The sequence below is a fragment of the Acanthochromis polyacanthus genome, chromosome 13 (genome assembly GCF_021347895.1).
Source record: "Acanthochromis polyacanthus isolate Apoly-LR-REF ecotype Palm Island chromosome 13, KAUST_Apoly_ChrSc, whole genome shotgun sequence".
Classification (NCBI taxonomy): Eukaryota; Metazoa; Chordata; class Actinopteri; family Pomacentridae; genus Acanthochromis; species Acanthochromis polyacanthus.
The window spans coordinates 20,600,394-20,615,727 of NC_067125.1; the positions used below are offsets into that span (position 1 = coordinate 20,600,394).

The window sequence follows — 15,334 nt, forward strand, 5'->3', positions numbered from 1 at the left end:
GTGAACGTTACGTCAGCTGCTTGCTGACGATCTCAGAGAATTATTTACCTATCAATATGTTTGATGTCTGAAAGTCTAATCAGGCTAGTCAGTCACATGACTTTACTAGCTTGACATGAATTAGCCCCTCCATTGCCATCTAGTGGTCAAATGCGGGTCCTGCAAAAGGAAATATTTCACTCTCTGCATGTAACATTTCTACATAGTCTCTCTTCAGGAAATAAAACCCAGTCACCTCATTACTGCTCCTCTAAGCCATCCTGGATAGGGGTGTGTGAGGGAGTGTGTGTGTCAGTTTCTATCCAGAAAATAAACATTTAAAAAATGATACATGCATTCTTACAGTATCGACTCCAGTTGTTACGTTTTCATCTAACACTGAGCAAACACATGCAGGTCACATGACCACTGTTCTATTCCTGAATTCTAGCACATTCCACACAGTAATCCAACGACCAAATACACTTCACAGGAATGAATGAATTCATATTCCTCCATACATGAAAATATCAATTTACATATCTAAGCAAACAAACAATATTCTAAATAAAGATTTTTAGGGTCCGAGCACCGAGGGTGCCGAGGACAGGCGGTGCAAGGGCACCGACTGTCCAAGGCACCAGCAGTGCCGAGGACCGTATTGAAACCCCAGGGTTTATTATTATTATTATTATTATTAGGGTCCGAGCACCGAGGGTGCGAAGGACAGGCGGTGCAAGGGCACCGACTGTCCAAGGCACCAGCGGTGCCTAGGACCCTATTGAAACCCTAGGGTTTATTATTATTATTAGGGTCCGAGCACCGAGGGTGCGAAGGACAGGCGGTGCAAGGGCACCGACTGTCCAAGGCACCAGCGGTGCCAAGGACCCTATTGAAACCCTAGGGTTTATTATTATTATTATTATTATTATTATTGTTAGGGTCCGAGCACCGAGGGTGCGAAGGACAGGCGGTGCAAGGGCACCGACTGTCCAAGGCACCAGCGGTGCCAAGGACCCTATTGAAACCCTAGGGTTTATTATTATTATTATTATTATTATTATTATTATTATTATTATTGTTAGGGTCCGAGCACCGAGGGTGCGAAGGACAGGCGGTGCAAGGGCACCGACTGTCCAAGGCACCAGCGGTGCCAAGGACCCTATTGAAACCCTAGGGTTTATTATTAGGGTCCGAGCACCGAGGGTGCGAAGGACAGGCGGTGCAAGGGCACCGACTGTCCAAGGCACCAGCGGTGCCAAGGACCCTATTGAAACCCTCGGGTTTATTATTAGGGTCCGAGCACCGAGGGTGCGAAGGACAGGCGGTGCCAGGGCACCGACTGTCCAAGGCACCAGCGGTGCCAAGGACCCTATTGAAACCCTAGGGTTTATTATTAGGGTCCGAGCACCGAGGGTGCCGAGGACAGGCGGTGCAAGGGCACCGACTGTCCAAGGCACCAGCGGTGCCAAGGACCCTATTGAAACCCTAGGGTTTATTATTATTATTTTTTTTTTTTTTTTTCTCCCGTAAAGTAAATTGGCTTTTTGGCGGCCTTATCATACTCCAAAACGCGTGAAATTTGGCATGCACATCAGGACTGGCGAAAAATTTGATATTTTATGGGAGTTGCGCATGTGCGTGGCAAAATGGCTCTATAGCGCCACCTGCAAACTTGAAAAAGTAGTCATTAGGCCAACTGCCACAATGTTTCATGTACAGCTACAATATTTGGTGGGCATATGCAGAACATCTGGACACACCAAAAAGTCAATTACAGCCACGCCCTAAACCCAACAGGAAGTCGGCCATCTTCAATTTGCTGTAAATTTTTCAAACTTTATCGCTCCTCGGGAAATGAATTGCCTTTTTGGGGGCCTTATCATGAACCAAAACGCGTGAAATTTGGCGTGCACATCAGGACTGGCGAAAAATTTGATATTTTATGGGAGTTGCGCATGTGTGTGGCAAAATGGCTCTATAGCGCCACCTGCAAAATTGAAAAGTGGTCATTAGGCCAACTTCCACAATGTTTCATTTACAGCTACAATATTTGGTGGGCATATGCACCACATCAGGACACACCAAAAAGTCAATCACAGCCACACCCTAAACCCAACAGGAAGTCGGCCATCTTGAATTTGCTGTGCATTTGTCAAAATTTATAGCTCCTAGTGAATAAGTCTGAGAGAACTGAAATTTGGCCAGTACATGCACCAGACCTTTCTGATGAAAAGTGATCAAAAACTCAACCAGAAGCCAAAAGGTGTGGCCATGGCAGAGCCTCAAACAACTGATCCTTCGCCATGAAACAGGAAGTGGTGTCTAATTCTTCTCAACATGCTCCAATCTGCCTGAAACTTTACATGTATGATGACAGTCCTGTCCTGATGTCATCCACATAGGGATATTCATTGACAGTCATAGCGCCACCTTGTGGTTTCAGGAAATAGACATCTTTTACACTTTCATGCCCTATTGTTACCCGGTTGATCATATTCACTTCAAATGCAGTGACAACAGCCTAAACACATTGATGATGCATCCCAGTGAAAATGGTGACTTGTCATCAAAGGGCGTGTCTGTGGCGGCCAAACCAATTTCGATGTTTCGCCATGAAAATTTAACGATTCATATCTCAGCTGAACAAGATCCTATCTGCCCCAAACTTCACATGATGGACACCAGGTCCAGTCTGAACACATCCACACTCATAAATTCTGAAAAAGTCATAGCGCCACCTGTTGGTAATAGTAAGTTATATACAGGAAATGCTCTATAACTGCTCTGAACATGCTACAGTCTGGCTGAAATTTTACATGTATGATTGGACTCTGGTCCAGATGCGATTCAGAGGCCGACATACACTCTCAGTCACAGCGCCACCTCGTGGACGTGCGTGGATTCACCGACCAGCGTGGATGCGAGGACCCGTCCATCGCTGCTTGCAGCTTTAATTATTATTATTATTTTTATTTTTATTTTTTTCTCCCGTAAAGTAAATTGGCTTTTTGGCGGCCTTATCATACTCCAAAACGCGTGAAATTTGGCATGCACATCAGGACTGGCGAAAAATTTGATATTTTATGGGAGTTGCGCATGTGCGTGGCAAAATGGCTCTATAGCGCCACCTGCAAACTTGAAAAAGTAGTCATTAGGCCAACTGCCACAATGTTTCATGTACAGCTACAGTATTTGGTGGGCATGTGCAGAACATCAGGACACACCAAAAAGTCAATTTCAGCCACGCCCTAAACCCAACAAGAAGTCGGCCATCTTCAATTTGCTGTAAATTTTTCAAACTTGATCGCTCCTCGGGAAATGAATTGCCTTTTTGGCGGCCTTATCATATTCCAAAACGCGTGAAATTTGGCGTGCACATCAGGACTGGCGAAAAATTTGATATTTTATGGGAGTTGCGCATGTGTGTGGCAAAATGGCTCTATAGCGCCACCTGCAAAATTGAAAAGTGGTCATTAGGCCAACTTCCACAATGTTTCATTTACAGCTACAATATTTGGTGGGCATATGCACCACATCAGGACACACCAAAAAGTCAATGACAGCCACGCCCTAAACCCAACAGGAAGTCGGCCATCTTGGATTAATTGTGAGATTTTTGATGATTTTTCTCTTTTTTGAGAGTTAATACCTCCTCGGGGATAATTCCAGGAGACCTGAAATTTTGTCAGTCCACACAGCAGGACTTGGTAATGAAAAGTTATCAAAAGTTTAACCAGAAGCCAAATGGCGTGGCCATGGCGACCATCAGAGTTTTGATGCTTCGCCAAGAAACATCAACTGCTGTATAACTCTCCTCTGCATGCTCCAATCTGCCTCAAACTTTCCATGTGTGATCACAATCCAATCCTGATCACATCTACAGGCCAACAGACACTCTGTCGCAGCGCCACCTGTTGGAGGGACAGTAAATGCTGTATAACTGGCCTCTACATGGTCAAATCAGCCTGAAACTTTTCATGATTGATCAGAGTCCAACCCTCATCACATCCACTGTTTGAAATACACTCTGAGTTACAGAGCCACCTGGTGGTGGATGGACAGGAAATGCTGTATAACTAGTCTGAACATGGTCCAATCTGGCTGAAATTTTACGTATGATTAAACTCTGGTCCAGATGTGATTCAGAGGCCGGCACACACTCTCAGTCACAGTGCCACCTGGTGGACGTGCATGGATTCGCCGACCAGCGTGGATGCGAGGACCCGTCCATCGCTGCTTGCAGCTTTAATTTATAACAGTAATTCTGAAATTGGCTCTTACAATCATAGTTAAGGAGTATGAGAGCTGCATGGGACATATACTTGATGAATGGATCTGACCAACATGCCATCCACTACATGATGAGCAGCAGACAAACTGAAAAATAAATTATTCATTTCCCAGAAATGCAGTCCTGTTTATGTATTATCACATTACTGGACTGCAGTTATTGGCTCAAAAATGTTATTACATTATTGGTGAGTTCTTACATTGTTGAATTTATTACATTTAAAGTGGCCAATATTATTAGGGTCATTTCATGTGATTTCACCAGATGGTGGTTGCTGCACCATTTTCAAATTAGTCCTAAATTTGTATGCCATTAGATAGTCACAAAAGTACTTTCTATGCAAAATTGTAGGCCTGTAGCTGAGTTGTGGGGGTCTGAAATTTTCAGAATTTGGGCTATAAAAAGCCTCGCCAGCGTTTTTTGCATCTTTAAATGGTTATTTCTCAGCCTCTAGACATACTAGAGAGCTGTGAGTTGGTAAACAAGGCCTCTGCATGTAGCTAGTGCCCCACAAACATCCTCAAGTCTTTGCCTACACTCTGCAGGCCATGGGGGCTTGCTGAAAATGCTAAAAATTAAGAGATACCTACTCACGAGTGGGGTTTGGGACCTTAAAAGTACTAGAAATACTGCACAAAAGTGTTCTAACACCCCTGGGTTTCATTCTACACAAACTTGTGTGATAACTTAGCAAACTGCAGCTTTCTAGGTACCTCAGTTTGGAATGAGCTCCCAAAGTTGGACGAGATTTTAAATTGGCTATTTTTGGGGGCCAAAATCTCAGTGTGGGACAGGTACCAGAGACCCCAACTTTTTCTACAAGACAGTTCCATCTGTCTTCTATCACTGTACAAAAAAGCAGCAGGGTTATATTTGTAGTTACTGAGATATTCTTACTGAAAATGGCATGGGTAATGTCAAAATCGTTTTTTGCTTTTCAGTACTTTAAATTGGGATACAAGTATTAGTAGTCATTTCAATGGTAGTATTATGTATGTTTTGTTCTTTTTGAAATGTTAGTTGTTAAAGGTGACTAACCTTCAAAAAGTGTAATGACATGTTGACACCCATTTGCAATGCATACATGTTGGGAACTCATATTTTCCAAACTGACGTACCAAGAAAGCTCCAGTTTGCTAAGTTATCACACACGTTTGTGTAGAATGGAACCCAGGGGTGTTGGAACACTTTTGTGCAGTATTTCTAGTACTTTTAAGGTCCCAAACCCCACTCGTGAGTCGGTGTCTCTTAATTTTTAGCCTTTTTAGCAAGCCCCCATGGCCTGCAGAGTGTAGGGAAAGACCTGAGGATGTTTGTGGGGCACAAGCTACATGCAGAGGCCTTGTTTACCAACTCACAGCTCTCTAGTATGTCTAGAGGCTGAGAAATAACCACTTAAAGATGCAAAAAATGCTGGCGAGGGTTTTTATAGCCCAAATTCTGTAAATTTCAGACCCCCACAACTCAGAAACTATTTGAGCTACAGGCCTGCAATTTTGCATAGAAAGTACTTTTGTGACTATCTAATGGCATGCAAATTTAGGACTAATTTGAAAATGGTGCAGCAACACCCCCAAGGAATATCTGGTCATTTCACCTGGAATGACCCATTACGTTGTTGGGAAGTATTGCGCTATTGGTTGCTACAGAACCCAAACAGAGCTTTGTTAACTTTGATTGTTTTATGAGTATTATTTAATCATGGTCCTGTGTTAAACCTGAGGATTAAAAGTGTGCATTGTGAGCAGATAAACAGGTGAATGCACACGTATAGACATTTAGTCTCCCTGGTGTTCTGTCACTGTCACTCAGTGTCTCTGCGTCTCCCCCACAGCAGGAGTGGATCAACATGACAGGCTTCTTGTGTGCTCTGGGCGGTGTGTGTCTTCAGCAGCGCAGTACCCCCGGCCCAGCCACCTACAGTCCACCTATGGGCCCAATGAGTGAGCGCAAACACTCCATGATCTCCATGGGACCATGTGAGGTGTCTAATCCTGTGGCCTCCTCCTGCTCTTCGTCAGCCTCGAATGAGACGCCTGTCAGCCGCTTTCTTGATCGGCTGCTGTCCTTGCTGGTGTGTGGCCATGACAGGGTAGGCCTCCATGTTCGCACCAATGTTAAAGACCTTCTGGGGCTAGAGCTTAGCCCTGTCCTCTACCCAATGCTCTTCAACAAGCTGAGAAACAGCATCGGCAAGTTCTTCGATACTCAGGGACCGGTGAGTGCAGTTGTTGGAAAATGTTTAAATGTTGTTCATTTTGTTTTTACACTTTTGGAGCTGCTACTGATTAAATTTTGGTATGTCTCTTTCTGGTGGTCTTCCAAGTACCGGTAGTCCAGGGCAGGGCTTAAAGTTCTCCGTCACCACGACGGATTTCCGTCAAATGGAAAAATTGAGGGGGAAAAAAGTCATATTGAAGTAACTTCCCCACGTGTTTAGCGGAGTCCAGTCGGCAACGCGATCCTGTCCTGGGTCTGCTGTCCTGAATCTGCAGCGCTCTGGTCTGCAGGCGTTTAACACAGGCACGCCACGCACAGGGGCCTCATAGGTTTAACAGTTATGATAATAAGATGATTTCTTTATTTTTATGTCGGGAGGAGAGATTGATAACTGTTTATCTTTGGAAGGAAACGCTGCTCATTATGTGCCTCAGAAACACATGGACAAGTCAAGTTTTACCGAAGTTCAGCCTCCAGACGCTAACTTTAGTTTAGTGCTAACAAGTAGCTTTCATTATGAAAGAACCACAGCGAAAAGGTAAGAAGACAGAACTGATGTACATATGCCTTCATGTTTGGATTAATGGCTTATCTCCTCCTGCTGGTTTATGACGTGTGTGTGTGTGTGTGTGTGTGTGTGTGTGTGTGTGCGTGTGTGCGTGTGTGCGTGTGTGCGTGTGTGCGTGTGTGCGTGTGTGCGCGTGTGCGCGTGTGCGTGCGTGCGTGCGTGCGTGCGTGCGTGCGTGCGTGCGTGCGTGCGTGCGCGCGCGCGGCTGGGCACGCCATGGCCGTACGCGGGATGCCCAAGTGCTTTATTTTGACCCGTTTAGCATCTTATTTCTATCTGTGTGGTACAGTACGAAGATAAAATTGAATGAATGAGTAACACCCTTAGTATTTGCAAAGCCACTGTATTTTCAATACCCTGGGAGGGTATCTGTAACAGAATATAATTTCTGTTTGTACTGTATACAGTTGATGTAATTTCTTCCAATCAAAATAACATGATATTGGCGGGGGGAGTTGTGGATGCAGGTTTGACCACGTTTTTCACTCATTTTCTGCAGTAAGGTTTTCTTCTAGTTATTATTTTCACTTGCTTCAAAGGTTTTCATACCCTTTAAAATTAACCAGAGAGTACCAAAATTGACCTGAAGCTTTAAAAATTTCCTGGGGGAGGACCCTTAGACCCCCCACCAATACCACTCGACATTTTTTCTATCCATGTTAATCTTCTACACCTGTACACTTTCCCATTCAGTGAGTTTTACAGTATTGCCAAATTTGACTATATAAACTTGTACGCTATAGTAGTATTGTATTGCATCATTCATAGAAAATTTTCAGTCAGATGAAAAATTTTTGCTTTAATCTCTGGTCTAGGGGTTATGGGGTAATCATCATTTAACCTTTTTTTTTTTTTTAAATGGTTCATTTAGCTTTTCTGTGTCTCATATTTTGATGGAATGAGGGTTAATGGCCTGGCTGTATTTTTTTTTTTTTTTTTTTTTTTGTGAAGCACTTTGTAAGCTTTATTTCTAAAAGAATAAATCTTTTTTTTAAATTGGGTTTGCAGCAGTTGCATACAGTCTCTTCAAGGGACATACAACCCAATTATGTTTTTTTCCCCCTCGAATGCAAAAACATCTCACACAAAACAACCCCCTTCCCCAAACATACAGTGGGTACGGAAAGTATTCAGACCCCTTGAAATTTTTCACTCTCTGTGTCATTGCAGCCATTTGCCAAAATCAAAAAAGTTCATTTTATTTCTCATTAATGTACACTCAGCACCCCATCTTGACAGAAAAAAACAGAACTGTAGAAATTTTTGCAAATTAAAAAAAAGAAAAAAGAAAAACTGAAATATCACATGGTCATAAGTATTCAGACCCTGTCCTCAGTATTGAGTAGAAGCACCCTTTTCAGCTAGTACAGCCATGAGTCTTCTTGGGAATGACACAACAAGTTTTTCACACCTGGATTTGGGGATCCTCTGCCATTCTTCCTTGTAGATCCTCTCCAGTTCTGTCAGGTTGGATGGTTAACGTTGGTGGACAGCCATTTTGAGGTCTCTCCAGAGATGCTCAATTGGGTTTAGGTCAGGGCTCTGGCTGGGCCAGTCAAGAACGGTCCTTTGTTATCTTAGCTGTGTGCTTAGGGTCATTGTCCTGTTGAAAGGTGAACCTTCGGCCCAGTCTGAGGTCCTGAGCACTCTGGAAGAGGTTTTCCTCCAGGATGTCTCTGTACTTGGCTGCATTCATCCTTCAATTGCAACCAGTCGTCCTGTCCCTGCAGCTGAAAAACACCCCCACAACATGATGCTCCCACTGCCATGTTTCACTGTAGGGATTGTATTGGGCAGGTGATGAGCAGTGCCTGGTTTTCTCCACACATACCGCTTAGAATTAACACCAAAAAGTTCAATCTTGGGCTCATCAGACCAGAGAATCTTATTTCTCATAGTCTGGGAGTCCTTCATGTGTTTTTTGGCAAACTCTATGCGGGCTGTCATGTGTCTTGCACTGAGGAGAGGCTTCCGTCGGGCCACTCTGCCATAAAGCCCCAACTGGTGGAGGACTGCAGTGATAGTTGACTTTGTGGAACTTTCTCCTATCTCCGACTGCATCTCTGGAGCTCAGCCACAGTGATCTTTGGGTTCTTCTTTACCTCTCTCGCCAAGGGTCTTCTCCCACCATTGCTCAGTTTGGCTGGGCGGCCAGGTCTAGGAAGAGTTGTGGTCTTCCCAAACGTCTTCCATTTGAGGATTATGGAGGCCACTGTGCTCTTCGGAACCTTGAGAGCTGCAGAAATTCTTTTGTAACCTTGGCCAGATCTGTGCCTTGTCACAATTCTGTCTCTGAGCTCCTTGGGCAGTTCCTTCCACCTCATGATTCTCATTTGCTCTGACATGCACTGTGAGCTGTAAGGTCTTATATGGACAGGTGTGTGCCTTTCCTAATCAAGTCCAATCAGTTTAATTAAACACAGCTGGACTCCAGTAAAGAAGCAGAACCATCTCGAGGAGGATCAGAAGAAATGGACATCATGTGAGTTAAATATGAATGTCGCTGCACAGGGTCTGAATACTTATGACCATGTGATATTTCAGTTTTTATTTCTTAATAAATTTGCAAAAATTTCTACGTTTCTGTTTTTTTCTGTCAAGATGGTGTGCTGAGTGTACATTAATGAGAAATAAAATGAACTTTTTTGATTTTGGCAAATGGCTGCAATGACACAGAGTGAAAAATTTCAAGGGGTCTGAATACTTTCCGTACCCACTGTATATATATATAAATGGAAAAAAATATATATAAATAACAAAAAACCTCAGCATTGACAATAAAAGCAAAACATAACAAAAAAATAACAAGAATATATCAGACTAATAAGTAAACAAAAGCAAAATAAAACCAGTATAAATATGATAAGTTATAATAAATAAATTACACGAATAGTATGTAAACCTAGGTATCAAAAAGGATTAGTGTGTTCCAAGTTGGTCTGTATAGCCTATTAACATCCAGCTGTATGAAACTGTCAAATATATGTTATTCTACCAAATATGACATAGTATTGACCAAGGACAGAAAAGGGCCCCAAGTCTTCTGAAAATTATCTGGTCCTGGCTGTATTTTTGAAATATTTCTTTAATTTGCTTTGGCAGATGCGTATTTCACCCTACTCGAGTGCTTCCTTTGTTTACAGGTTCCCATCAACGAGACTAACACCCAGTTCGTGGAACAGACCATAGCCATCATGAAGAACCTATTAGATAATCACACAGAAGGCAGCTCTGAACACCTGGGACAGGCCAGCATTGAGACCATGATGCTCAACCTAGTCAGGTAGCAAGCAAAGCACAGTCAGAGCTTGAAACACTGTTCCATGCAAACCGTCTTCAGTTGCAAGGTGTTTTATCAAGTCTTTCTGCAATGTTTCAAGGAGACTCAAATTTTGGCTCTCTTTTTAACTTGGTCATTTCACAACCAAACTGTGCCAAATGCAGATCAAGTTATTATTCCCAACATTGTTTAAAAAACAGACCAAAATGCAGGCTTTGACAAGGACAATATGTAAATGCAGACAACTGCCTGAGAAAGAAAGTTGCCTGAGATGGACTGACCTGTTCTCCATCCCTTAGGTATGTGCGCATCCTGGGTAATGTGGTCCATGCTATACAGATCAAAACTAAGCTATGCCAGCTCGTGGAAGTGATGATGGAGCGACGTGATGATCTTTCCTTCTGCCAGGAGATGAAGTTCAGGTCAGTGACACCATCGCTGTGTTAGGTGAACTCGCATCACTTTGGTTGTTGGCAGCTGAATGTCACCACTACCTCATTTCATAACTGTTTCCTGCACCACTCATTTCCATTTCAGTGTATATATGCTGGATCTTATTAACATGATAATTTAACTAATTTAAAGTGTGATAAAGTAGTGACATATCTTACTCTCTGTGTTTTCCTATAGTTGTTTTTCAAAAGGAAGGTTTGACTCTCTCTGTTTCTAGGAATAAGATGGTAGAATACCTGACAGACTGGGTGATGGGAACATCCAACCAGGCTGCTGATGATGATATAAAGTGTCTGACAAGGTGCAGTTCTGTTTCATGTGCTCAACCCATAATGAATTTAGTGTGCTCCCATCTCACTATTCTCGTGTATGTATATGTATGTATGTATATGGGGATGTGGATGTGCAGGGACCTGGACCAGGCCAGTATGGAGGCTGTCGTATCTCTGTTAGCTGGTCTTCCTCTGCAGCCAGAGGAAGGAGATGGAGTTGAACTGATGGAGGCTAAATCTCAGCTCTTCCTCAAGTAAGACACACCTACAGTCGTTTTTCTTTGCAGTGTTGACACTACTTGTAATATGTGATAGTTAATTAATTTCAACAGTCACACTCAATACTGGCAGATACTAAATGTTCAGTGGATGGATTGGTAGCAAAAAAAGATTTGGACTTCCCTGAGGCTAATGGTTACATGCAGTACATACACAAAATCATATCCAGGAAGTGTGTACTTACAGTGTGGTACAAATGTAGTCAAAGGTCCAAAAAAATGTATAAAACAAAACTAGTGGGTTTAGATGGTAATGTCATGGGTTTCACTTTGCCGGTTGTTAACATGGTGAAAGTGGAGAAGCAGAAAGGGATGTGCAATGCGATACAGCTGTTAAACCAAGATAGCAAAAAAACTATAAGCACCGCAAAATATGTCAGCTTTCCTGCTAACTGCAAAAAAATGTGTAAAAAACACACTTCCAGTAGACAATAAACAGTGCAGACCTGACAGAGATGTAATGGAGCAAGAATCCACAGCAGCTGTATGCGAGGTGTTAATTTGATTTAGAAAAACCCTCCCTTGGACATAATTAATTACATAGGTCACTATCATGTTCCATTTATATAAGTACTGAATGTTTGTGTTTCTCAGTCGACAGTATCTACAGTAAGGAGCACCATTATTTGTCTATTAAAGTAAAACATGGGAGTTATGTAATGATGAAAATGCTTGTTACTTAGGATGTAATGTGATCACATAAAAATAAGGCCAGAGTCAGGCAAAATAGGGTACAGAATGTCTTTTACTGACCCCACATGTTGTGTGTGGATTGTGTCCCAAGCCTTTGCCTTTACGTGTCATTGTGATGGCTTTACATGTAGGACATATGAGCAAAGTTCTTTTTTGTTATGCTGTGAAGGAATACATGGATGGTGAAGAGGTCATCCAGTCGCATTACTTCAAGATCATCAGCCGTACATCACGGTCCAAAGTCATGACCATTTGACCAACCCTTAACAAAGCAAACTTTTACATGCAGTGATGACAGACAGTATTGACATATACAGCTGGAATACTTGTATCAAAGTAAATGTGACTCATCAGGAAGGGAAGTTTCTCTTTGTAAAAAGGGTAAATTCAGACAGTAGTTCTGTAGTAAATGTGGTGTTGTTTGTGGTTGTGTTCAGATACTTCACTCTGTTCATGAACCTGCTGAATGACTGCAGTGAGGTTGAAGATGAGGGTCAGGCAGTGGGGGGACGAAAGAGAGGAATGTCCCGACGCTTGGCATCCCTCCGCCACTGCACCGTCCTTGCCATGTCCAACCTGCTCAACGCTAACGTAGACAGTGGCCTCATGCACTCCATTGGTGAGTCAACTACTTGTAGCATTTAAAAACATTTTGGAAAAAAAAATTGCTGATCATGAGGAGGACCTCATAGTTGTCCGTTGAAACTACTGTTTATTTCTTCCTGTTCAGGGCTGGGTTATCACAAAGACCTTCAGACGCGAGCCACTTTCATGGAGGTGCTAACCAAGATCCTGCAGCAGGGAACAGAGTTTGACACGCTGGCAGAGACAGTGCTGGCTGACCGTTTTGAGAGGCTGGTGGAGCTAGTCACCATGATGGGAGACCAGGGAGAGCTGCCCATTGCCATGGCACTGGCTAATGTTGTTCCTGGATCCCAGTGGGTGTGTAGCTCTTTTTTTAGGACTTGTTTCAAATGTAATGTTGATAGAAATTGTAGTATTGTAATATCACTGATCAAAATTTTTCTTCAACACCAAGCAATTGTATCTTGCACGTGATGCATGAATACGGAATAAAAAAGTGAATAAAAACATACTGGTATAACACATCTCCCTTTTTCAGTCAGTGATATATATGGGTCTCTTCAATTTCTAGGATGAGCTAGCCCGAGTCCTGGTGACACTGTTTGACTCCCGCCACCTCCTCTACCAGCTGCTGTGGAACATGTTTTCTAAAGAGGTGGAACTGGCAGACTCCATGCAAACCCTCTTTCGAGGAAACAGCCTGGCTAGCAAGATAATGACCTTCTGTTTCAAGGTAAGAGTACAATTTGTGTTTTGAATTATTTTGAAATGCCTGTTACTGAAAATATCTGCCTCATATGAAATGTTTAATGTGCATTATTGACTATCTTATGATGTCTCTTGTAAGGTATATGGGGCAGCATACCTACAGAAACTACTGGAGCCTTTATTGAGAGGGGTCATCACAACCCCTGAACATATCAGCTTTGAGGTAGACCCTACCAGGTAAGTGCTTGCTTATCTGCTTGACACCATGTAGTGTTCACAGTGTCACAATAATAGCTAATGCAAAAATAACTTATTCTAAACTCTTGTAACTCATCTATACTTAATCAGAAATTGTAACTGGTCCATAAGGCCAGATACTGAATGCCCAGATAAATGATTGAAGTCTTACTGTATTTAAAAAAAATTCTGTTCAGACTTCACTTAGACTGTACAGTTTATATTAAAATTACAATAATTTGTTGAAGCAGTTTGGTATAAGCAGTGTTGATCCAAAACTATTTAGAAGACCCATGAATTAAAGAGGAGCTTCTTTTCCTTATGAATACTGCAAGGTGTTTTGACAAGCTCTATAAAAAGCTAGTAAGTAGGCCTTTGATTTCAGATGGTTTACACAATGAAAATCAATTTTGGGATGCTGATTTACAAGATCATTCACTTCTTGACGCTTCCTGCTGTTTGTCACTTGAAAAATAAAAAAAATATATCAGTACAAAATATACAAAGCTTTTTCAACACTTATGATTTTGTAAGGAAATGTGATGTTTTTAGGTTGAGTTTAGTGATTCAGGAAACCAGTATTTGAACATATGCTAGTAAACCTCCACAGATAGTTCTCACTTTAAGTATTTATTACATAACCTCTTTTAGATTTTTTTTAAATAATATGATATATGCATTGTAGAAAAATCTTTAAGACCTAAGTACAGTGAAACATATGAGAGCTAGGATACATTGCATGATGGGTAATCCTAATCATGACAATATTTATTATGTTGTCACATTTATGTGAATTACATGATGCGTGCATGACGCATCTCTTTTGGATGGTCATTATTGGCTCAGTTCCTACTTGGTAAAGGGATTGTGGGTACACATGGTAACCTGTAGTCCTTATTGTCCATCATTGTGGAGCATGGATGAACTAAGACAGCTGCATATGCCCCCATGAATCAGCTCCTGTGCTGCTCTGATAATATGCTACTCATGAATTCTATGTGGACAGACTTTAAGTATTGCCCTCTGACTCACCAAACTATTTGTATGTCTCATTAGGCTGGAACAAGGTGAGAACTTAGAGGATAACCAGAGGAACCTACTGCAGATAACTGAGCGCTTCTTCCAGGCCATCATTGGTTCATCTAGCGAGTTCCCCCCACAGCTCCGCAGTGTCTGCCACTGTCTCTACCAGGTAAAACCTTCTCTAATGTACTCTGACATTACCCCCCGCTGCTCAGCCAGTCTCTCTGCCCTTTCCTGTGTACGTGCAGTGCCACTTTTCAAGCTCCTGCCTCTCCACTTGAGGCAATGTGATGCTGCTTGACTCACTGCTGTCTACATCACACATTAGTACATAATTCTGCATACTGCAAGTCATATGAGGTCATCTGGGCAGGCGAGTGTGGGCCAGTGCAATATAATGAAAACGCAGGCAAAAATAGAGGGTTAATAAATCACTCATGTAATTTCTTCCATCAAAACAAAATCTAAGATCCAACTTAACACACCAAACAGGAGGAGAAGTTTTTTTAAACTTAGAATGATTTCAAAAAGTTCTGTCATTCTGCGATATAGTGTGTGCAAATGCAGTCATGTGGCAGCCAGTCCTTTATGGGAATATATCGCACTACTATATGCACCCTTGTGATTCCACGCAGTCCTCTCCACCTCAGCACATGCATGAAGACCAGAAAGCATCATGGTCAGACAGGGAATCTGTTTTTCCATGGCACTGTCCTGACTTGTGAATAAAAGAGAAGCTCCAAG

The 15,334-nt window shown here is 42.3% G+C and overlaps 1 protein-coding gene across 1 annotated transcript in view; it reads left to right on the plus strand.

The window, feature by feature from the left end:
• nf1a (neurofibromin 1a) overlaps positions 1-15,334 on the plus strand; it is a 161,692-nt gene that overhangs the window by 59,316 nt on the left and 87,042 nt on the right. Inside the window, 10 exon segments of the mRNA XM_051958253.1 lie at positions 6,108-6,491; positions 10,205-10,344; positions 10,641-10,763; positions 11,012-11,095; positions 11,204-11,320; positions 12,475-12,656; positions 12,768-12,979; positions 13,194-13,355; positions 13,470-13,567; positions 14,624-14,759. Coding sequence (XP_051814213.1) covers positions 6,108-6,491; positions 10,205-10,344; positions 10,641-10,763; positions 11,012-11,095; positions 11,204-11,320; positions 12,475-12,656; positions 12,768-12,979; positions 13,194-13,355; positions 13,470-13,567; positions 14,624-14,759 — 1,638 coding nt within the window.